This window comes from Panicum virgatum, unplaced genomic scaffold (assembly GCF_016808335.1).
Source record: "Panicum virgatum strain AP13 unplaced genomic scaffold, P.virgatum_v5 scaffold_4960, whole genome shotgun sequence".
Lineage (NCBI taxonomy): Eukaryota > Viridiplantae > Streptophyta > Magnoliopsida > Poales > Poaceae > Panicum > Panicum virgatum.
The window spans coordinates 12,292-22,080 of record NW_024376451.1 but is presented as its reverse complement, the minus strand read 5'-3'; the positions used below and the strand labels follow the sequence as shown (position 1 = coordinate 22,080).

At 45.9% G+C, this 9,789-nt stretch overlaps 1 protein-coding gene across 1 annotated transcript; it reads right to left on the bottom strand.

The window, feature by feature from the left end:
* Positions 1 to 2,315: 2,315 nt before the first annotated feature.
* LOC120694324 (ervatamin-B-like) lies at positions 2,316 to 3,871 on the bottom strand. The gene is made up of 2 exons (XM_039977471.1): positions 3,272 to 3,871; positions 2,316 to 3,108 (listed from the first exon to the last, which is right to left on the bottom strand). The coding sequence occupies exons 1-2, from the start codon at positions 3,792 to 3,794 to the stop codon at positions 2,471 to 2,473; spliced, it is 1,161 nt and encodes a 386-aa protein (XP_039833405.1). The 5' UTR covers positions 3,795 to 3,871; the 3' UTR covers positions 2,316 to 2,470.
* Positions 3,872 to 9,789: the final 5,918 nt, after the last annotated feature.

Here is a 9,789-nt window from a genome sequence, read left to right as displayed (position 1 = left end):
GCACGGATCGATGGCCCCACACTGCCCCCACCCTGCCGCCTCCCCTCCGTTCTTATCTCCTCCTTCGATTCAGAGCAACCCACCCTCCATCTCCTATCTCCACCCTTTCTCTCTCCTCTCCAGATTTGCATCCCTCCAACCACACCTTCGAGCGCTGAAGCATCCAGCGCTAGCTCGACATGGTGGAGCTGTTTCGGCAACGCAGCGGTGCTGCGGCAGGCGGCAGCCGGGGACGGGCGCGGCGGCCAGTGGCCGGCGGGGGTAGGCGTGGGGGCCGGCGTGCACGGGGGTGTGCGCCGGCTAGGCACGGGCTACCTGCGGCCGGCGGCGTGGGCAGCCACGCTGCGGCCAGGCCTGGCCCCACACATCCATGGAGGCCGCAGCACGGTGGGGCAGGACCGCACGCCCGGCGGCTCGGGGCTGCGGGAGCGGCTGCGCGCATGGACCCTCGGCCCGGAGCCATGGTGGCGGGGGTAGCGGCGCGATGTGGGCCCGCGGCCAGGCACGGACCGGGGCTGGGGACGCGGCGCGCGGCAACGGCCAGCAGGGGCCAGCCGGCGCGCGGCAGCGGAAGCGCCGGCGCGGGGCCAGGCGGCGGCGGCGTGGATTCGCGGCAGCGCCCTGGTACGCACGGCGGTGGCGGTGACCTGGACGCCCAGACGCGCGGCGGTGGGTAGCCTGGACGGCCGGCACAACTTTTTTTATTTTTTTAATCAATTACTAGGGGCAGGTGATTGGGTGAACCGTCCCTAGAAATCAATTTCTAGGGACGGGTGATAGGGTGATCCGCCCCTCGAAATCAATTTCTAGGGATGGGTGATGGGCTGACCCGCCCCTGGAAATACATTTTTAGGGGCGGGTAATGCAACCGCCCCTTCAAATTACTATTTTTAGCAGCGAAAAGCAGGGACGGGTGCGACGTCCACCCCTAAAAATGCCATTTCACCCACCCCTATAAACCTTTTATGCAGTAGTGTTTGCCGTGTGTTGCATACGGCAAAAGATACACGGCAAACAGGCATCGGCAAAGAGTTCCTTTGTTGTGCACACGGCAAAGGCAAAGAGTTTTTCAGAAAACTGATTTTAAAAATAGGAAACAAAAAAGATTTAATCGGGGGAGGACCCCACTGGCCAGCCACACACCCGCTCCGCCAAAGTTGCAAGTTGCGGCATTTTTCACGCACTACACAGCCAACGGAATTCGAACCCACGACCTCCCTCTCACTTGTAATCTTCTCTACCACTGCACCACACACTCACTTGTGTTTATACTACATTTTCTTTCCCCACATATTATACTAAACTGAGTATAAATTGCTTGTTTGAGATCCTAAACGAATTCAAATCAAAAAGTTGTAACTACAAAGTTTCATAACTTTTCGAGATCTATAACTTTCATTTTGGGCGTTTCCCCATCCTAGGTAATTTACGAAATTTGAATTTAACTTTGTCATGTACCAGATGTAGGGCACATGACAAAGCCTGGTCATTTGACGTGTGCCATGATCTGGAACACGGCAAAGACATGCTTTGCCGTGTGTCCTTCAGCTGCCACACGGCAAAGTCTGTTTGAAATTATTATTTTTACCTTCAATTTTTTTACTATTCAATTTGTTCCACTATTTTATGTTTGCATAACTTTGTCATAATTTTTACCTTGTCAAAGTGTTCATGTTTGATGATTCTATGCAAAAAAAATTATTATTTCATGCGTTTCAAGTCAAATTCAAATTATATATTAATTCTGTAATTGCTCTTGTTACATTAAAATTATCAATCGGTTCCAATAAATTACTAAAAGTTTATATGAAACAATTTATATTGTCCATTGGCTATAGAAAAAATTTCAAAGTCAAACCCAAATTCGATTGTCACTCTCACTCCAAAAAATTTCAATGGCAAATCGAAGATGAGGCAGTGCAGAAGGAAGATGAACAGCTTCGAGCGGTCGCGCACATGCGCTGCCCCGAAACCTTATTACCGTCCCTCGTGCAGGCTTCACAACGGCAAGGGCTCGGAGATACCGCTCGCCCTCCCGCTCAGTGCACTCCAAGGGAAGGGCCCGCAAGATCCAGCAGTTTAGTGACACAGCACAGCGAGTGGTGGAAGAAGGCAAAGAAATTGAGAGTATGTCACCTAAATGCTTTCAGTCCACTTATATAGACGCGGCTGCCCTAAAGGAGCCATCATCTCTTTTAAACGATATTAAAACTCATTCAGAATGATTATGACAATTAACTAGGTAACAGAGAATTAACTAGGCATTGATTAGCGTTTAATCAGCGTACAACTGGTTTAAATGTGAGAGACACAAATGACAAAATATGTGCTGAATTGCAACCACACGACCGCACATTGCAAGTCACAAGTCATTCAAATATACACGCGAAAAGACGTGGAACGCGCGCGCGTGCGTGCGTGTGTTGGTGTGGTTGTATATGAAGGCCGCATGGAACTGTTTCACATATAATTATGACGACACGACTGGGTAACTCGGCTTAGTCGCAACAATGCCGCAGATGCCTTTGGAGTCAGCCACATCCTTCTTGAGCCAGACGTAGCCTCTCAGTCCCCAATCCTCGCCCCAGGAGTTCTTGGCGATCCAGTACTTGTCCTGGTCATTCCCCTTGCCGACATACCCGACGATGGCCAGGTCGTGGTTGATCCAGTCGTTGGAGCACGGGCCGACGAAAACTCCATCCCTGACGCACATGCCGTTGTACACGCCGGACTTGTAGAAGCGGAAGCACTCGTCGTCCGAGTTGAACCCGACAGCGACTGGCTGCCCGGCGACGGCCTTCATGAGCTCCTCCTCGCTCCCCTTGCTGACATACTTGTAGTCCCTGAGGCTGACAGCGTGTGGTAGGCGCTTCTCCTTCCGGCAGGCGTGCTTCTTCGAGTCGTAAGGCGGGTACTGGGAGGCTGAGGCGAGTCCCCCGTGCCTTTTGAGCCACCTGAAGGCGCGCTCCGGCCAGCCGCCGAGGCAGCCGGAGTCGTAGTCGTCGCAGTCGATGAGCTCCTGCTCGGACAAGACCGGCGGCTCCACTTCCTTTGCTATTGCGTACGCGCTTTCGATCGTTGCCACCGCAGCAAAAGCCCAGCAAGACCCTGCAACACACCATTGCATGTAGAAGCTAGCTAGAGTATATTATTCACTTAAAGCTAGTTAGAGTATATAAGAAATTTGGATATTTATTCACTTGGTTTATAGTGCTAAAATATGGTGCCAAACACTCGGATCTTGCAACAAATTAAATGCCTCCTAACTCACCACACGTTTTTCCCTGATACTTGATCCCGGTGACCTTCCCTTGGGCCGTCCAGTTAACGCGATCAGGCACATCGTCCTCAGCAGCCGGCAGGGAAGCGCCCTCCCTGACGTGTCCAGCGCGAGTGGTGATCACCATCTCCTCCTCCGTCGTCGGGTCCGGCCGCCGCGCACGGCTGGTGTACGTGGCCAGGAACTCCTCGTGGGTCAGGTCCGTGAACTTGTTCTCCCCGAGCGTGTAGGTGAGCCTGCCGTCCCGGTTCGCGGCCTCGATGAACTCCACGTTCCGCCGGTATATCTCGAACCGCCGCCGCTTCTCCTCAGCGGCCGCGTACGACCGGCCGTGCTCGGCCATCCACCCATGGAACCTCTCCATCATCAGCAGCTCGTCGTCCCCCTGCGGCACCGCCGCTCCATCGGTGGTCGCCCCGCCGCCGACGGCACGGCTACGTGAAGAAGCCACGCCCGTCAGAGCAAGCAGCAGAGCCAGCAGAGCTAAGCAAGGCGATGATGAGGAGAGCGGCATGGCTTCCTAATTGGAAGGCCGGATGCGCATGGATAGAGGTGGTTCTATATGGTGCACGGTGGAGGTTCCATGCCTGCCTTGTAGATTAAGAAGATGGTGGTGCGGTGATGTTACCATCGTGATCGCTATCTTCATTTATTTCACTCTATCCATGCGTGTGTCACGCTTTGTGGTCCTTGTTGTCTTCAGCCATTATATTCATTATTCGGTGAGACGTGTGTGTTCGATTTAGTTCCAGTACTCCTACCTACGTCGTGACTCACGCTCTTTAACGTCTGTTGTGCTCGTGTGCAAGCTAGGAAAGAAGAACAATAATAATATATCTGGCTACCTCGCGAGAGCGTCAGTGGAATCTCTACACAAGGCCACCACAAGTAGTTGCTTCTATATCCAGACTTCCAGAGTACGCATGGCTCTATCCAAGAGCTAGCAGAATAAGGTATCGCTACGTCCACGTGCGGACGTGCCACACATACAAAATGCACATCAAGATACTATCAAATAAGTACACTACAAAACCATAACTCATAATTAATCAATCGAAACTAATTAATATATATCATGCATGTTCTAGCTGCTGATATATATTTTTAAATAAATTTAGCTATATATACAATAATATTTTAACTCAGGAAAGAGCTAATTTTTCAATATAAGGGGAGCATCTTTCTTTCTAGTGATGGGCATGCGGGTGACATATCCTTTATCAAAATTTCTCATAAACTCACAGTATAATTAAAACGGTAAAAAATACATTTTATCACTACTACATAAAAGATTTTTAGGGCGGGTAAAAATGTATTTTTTAGGATTGGGTGCGGTACCCACCCCTAGTTTTCGAAGCTAAAAAATAATTTTTCGGGGCTGTGTCATGGCGTGACGCCCCATGGAAATCGATTTCTAGGGGTGTGTAATGCCATAGCCCACCCCTACGAATCAATGTCTAGAAAATAAAAAATCAAAATAGCAAAAACAAAAAAGGAAAAAAAAATATTCTAGCCAACGAACCACCCCCACTAGCCCTGTAGTATTGAGCTAAGATTTTTTTGACGAAATATGCACACTTGCATCACCTGGGACTCGAACCGCCTACCTTATGCCTCGTGCACACCTTCCTTACACTGCTGGAAAACTGCACATGCGTCCTAGGCCCTTAGTACCGGGCATGAATTTGGCCGGTACAAACTCACATATCTAGTACCGAGCCAAAGCAACAGTGCCCATGGGAGCATTTTAGTACTGGCTGGAGGCACCAACCGGTACTAAAGTTCACCACCGACACCAGCGCGCAATGGCTAGCGACCATTTAGTACCGGCTGGAGCCACCAGCCGGTACTAAATGGCCCCCAGGACATTAAGTACCGGCTGGTGGCTCCAGCATGTACTAAATGGGGAGCATTAGTACCTGGCTGGAGCCACAAGCCGGTACTAATGCGCCCACTATATATCAGGTCCCTTCTTCCTCCCCGAGCCGAGCCAGCGCCATTTCACCAGAGAGCTAGCTCAAGCTCGGTTTTTCTCTCATATTAGAGTGGTGCCACCAGTTGATCCATTTTTTGTGTGATTTGCACTCATCCAAGTGCGCCAAAGGTTTACAACTTCATCCTCTCTTCATTGATGGTCTTCATGCTTCGTTTTATGCTCCATAGTTAGAGAAATTTGTGATTTTTAGAAATAGTGAGGATGAGCATTATTTCTTTGATTTATGCAATGATTTGAGATATATAGAACCGATGACTTGAATGTGGGAGTAGGTTTATTGGCTAGGTTGAATGTGGTTAATTTATAGAGATATTTTTGAATCATTTCCTATATATTAGAAATAGAGGTTCACCTAGGGTCAACCAGAAAACCATTCAAGTTGGGGGGAACCTCTTATGTGGGAAGATTTGATTCCGCGGCTACCAACTGGGATGCGTGAGTTGCATCGATGGTACTTGAAATACTCTGCAGAGGGGAATATAATGTTCAGTGCTCGAGTTCAAGATAGGCATTTCCATCGGGGGATTGATGACATATGGATTGAATTTTCAAATCTTTATGATCTATATCATCAAGATGCCTTAGACAAGTCTCTCCTCAGTGTATTTTCTATGTAAGTGTTTCCAATCATTTCTATAGTACTCTAGCTCTACTAATTGTGAGTTTTCTCATCCTCTCCCTTTATTTTTTATCGTGTAGGATGATGGTGCAAGAATGCCAGAAAAAATGGATCTACCACATCTGGCTTCATAGACCCATATAATATACATGAGGAGAGTGTCAGGACATGGCCTAATCGGGCCGAGAACAACTTATTCATGGCCTTGGATACGCAGCACACCTGTCAATACATTCTGTTTCTGTACAATTTCTAGTGAGTTCTTTATCTTTTTCTCATCACTTGCCTATATATATGTGTATATATAACCAATATTTCTCCTACATATATGTGTATGAAACAGCTTCCACTAGATCCTTCTTATTATCGAGATCAATAAATGCCGAGTTCGGGTGTACGACTCTCTGAGGAAGCCAACAGAATATTATCAAGACCTCATAAACCTCATTCAAAAGGCGTGGGCTCGCTTCATGAAAAAATATATAGGAATCGCGTCAACACAATGAAATCTTGAATTCAATAATAACTTTCCGGTACGAATACATAATGCACATCTGCTGTCTTCTTTAAACAACATGAATATTTCATAACCCTTCCATGTATATATATAGTGTTTGAGACAGGAGCAAGGGAACAACCTATGTGGCTACTATGTATGCGAGCACATGCAAGGTTTTTGCACCCCCAACTCGATGACACAACATGAATTCAATGTACGTAGAACAACATTACTAACAATTACTTGCATTTAATTCCATCTAGGTATTAATTGAAAATATTGGTGTTTGCACTTGACAGATAAGTTTTATGGCGGAGACCCTCATCGAACCGGAAAGAATCAAAGCAATTCAAGAATCAATCTGTGGATTCCTGCTAGATGAGGTCATAAATCCAAAAAGAGTATTTTATGCGGATCCTAGGGTAAGCGTGGGTCAACTGGATCCGAATAAGGACATCGATGAAGAGGCGGAGGCTTAGTATCTTGTACAAATTTGTCGAACAAAACTTGTAAATAGTTTTGGAATCCTGAGTGCATTATATCATATATTAGAAGTAAATATAATATTTCAAGTGTATATAAATATAATAAATGTAGCCTTTTGTATGCTAGACACGAATACGAATACGTAGACATACACAAATACACAGACATATACGAATACATAGACATATGCGAATACAAATACGCAAACATCCACGAATATGAATTAGTTAAAACCTAAAAAAGAAAAATTCAGAAAAGAAGAAAAAAGGACATTTAGTACCGGTCAGTATCACCGACCGGTACTAAATGGCTGCTTCAGGCGCGCCTCCGTGGCAAGCACTTTAGTACCGGTCGGTGTTACCGACTAGTACTAAAGTACCTCTTTAGTAATGGGTGGCCTGACCGTACTAAGTGACAGCGCACTTAGTACCGGCCAGGCAGTACCGGGCGAGGAACCGATACAAACTGGGGTTTCCGGCCCCGGTACAAATGGCAGATTTTCTAGCAGTGTTACCACCACACAACACAGTCACTTGGCAGATTTTTTTATATTAACTCTGAAATTGATCTGTAGGGACGGGAGACGCCATCAATTTTTTTATGTGGTACCATTTGTAGGAGAGGGCCATGCCATCACCCCCCCCCCCTAAAAAGAAAATAGGACGTTGCTACAAATCATTTTTGTAGTAGTGTATCGATTTCGTGGAACCATTTCTGGAGGCACTTTGCATATGGAACTGCATGCGTGGAAAAGCCATGTCCACAGGATGTTCTTTTAGTGGGCTGCGGCCTCTACTAATCAACAACGGCCAACACTACTACAAGCGATTCAGTTTATTTCTCTTCTCCGATTTTCTTTTCTCTCACACTTTTACTCTCTTTTTTCTATCTATTTTAATTTTCATAAGTGGTATTCTGGCTATGTTTGTAGTCAAGAAACCAGTAGGAAACAAATTTTAGTTAGCAAAAGGGATCCAAGGTGCAATACTGTGGAGAGAGCCGAAAAATATTTGAAAATTTTCGTTGAGTCCTAGTGGGTAATATGTGGTAGGGTGCCATGGGTCATCTGTAATTGCGATATTGTTCCCTTTGTAGAATAGTCTGACACCATATGTATACACTATTACAGAATAGGCCTTTTGATCCTCACATTTATCTCGGCTGTCGTTAGACTCGGGACCAATGGAGGCTTTTATCCCGGATCCAACAGCTAGCCGGGCATGCGGGGAGTGCAAGGGCCTTTTTTTTCTGGTTGGAGCCACTAACCGGAACCAAAGATCTTTTTTGGTTTCTGTTGGTGGCTCCAACTAGGACAAAATACCCAACCCTTTAGTCCCGGGTGGTACCACCAACCCAGACTAAATGGTACCCCTTTGGTCCCGGTTCATGGTAACAACCCGAACCAAAGGGCTCTCAACGGATTAGTACAAAGAGAATGCATCTTGTAAAGAGTCACATGCGCTGTGTAGGTGGGATGGTAAGAAAGTTGTGCTTTGAAGCAAAGGGTCTTGGGTTCAATTCCCGTAGAGTGCAAATTTTATACCGCGAGAATCGTTTGGTCCTGGTTGTAGCAACCGGGACTAAAGCCCGGGACTAAATTCGTAGTCCTGGTTGCTACAACGGGGATTAAAGGGGATTTTTGTAGTAGTTATAGTTACGGATGTAAATGAATCTATTGGTGGATTCCCTGCTTTTTACCACATACTGTTGCTGGATTCAACGACGAGCAGATAGTAGTGGCACAAGACTGCAGACTCAGGATCAAGAGTGGGATAGCCTCAGACCAGAAACATAAAAGACTAGTCTGGCAAGTATAATTATAGACATTATATTTATAATAAAACCAAATGCACATGGGAGGAAAAAATATTGATTTCTGGTATAAAGATTAATTTATCAAGACAGCGTTAATGCATCCTTCTGTAAACTTCCATAAAATTTCGCAAACCTCAATTTTAAATTGACACAGTATTGGTGAAGCTGGTGATGCAAGGACTAGCGCTCCAGATGTATTTGGGAGGAGGATAAACACTAAAATCTATCAAGCATGATGATGGCGTGTTTGAGTCAAACTGGATTATTGTTGTTTGGATTAAACTCAATTAATTATATCCTCCCAATAAAGTAGATAAAATATACTCCAAATATCCAATATAATCAGATACATCAAATTGCTTATTAGCATCTCCTACAAAAGAATTAGATCAACTCAGAGTTGGAATTATCCGTACAAATTAATTACACCCCAGACTATGGTCGATTCGGGTTAAAAATCTTCATGAGACCTAATTATGGCATGTTATAGCTGATACACCTAATTAGATTGTTGCATGTCTAAGGATAGATAAGTTAGCATATCATAGAGCTAAAAATCCTAGAAACCACAAAAGTAATAATGGCGTCAAAAGTAATTAATTAGAAGCAAATGGAAGCAAGACATGACATGCGATATAACACTATTATGGTTGACAATACCATGCATCTCGGTATGGGTGTGAAAAACTTCAATGTCATACAACGACGACATGGATACAAGCGATCACATTTTATTTTTTGCAGCTATATATACCGCGGTCAACCTGAACGTGACAGCAAATATATATAATCTGCAACACAACAGCAAATAACCCCCGTGCTCCTAGTATTACAAGCTTGCATGCCATTCACGACATGACATGCGTGCAGGCAATGAAGCTGAGGCTTTTATTAAACAAGGGAAGAACGAGATACGCCATTATTCCAACATCGTGGTATTATATGGTCGACTTAGCCGCCCAACTTCATTCAATTCTATTTGGGGCTGGGACAATCGGGATTTCAGGGCACTTGCAGTCGTTCTTCAGCACACAGTCGACGAAGCATGTCACAACATTCTTCGGGTCCTGCAGGATGCACATACCAGCACAGGC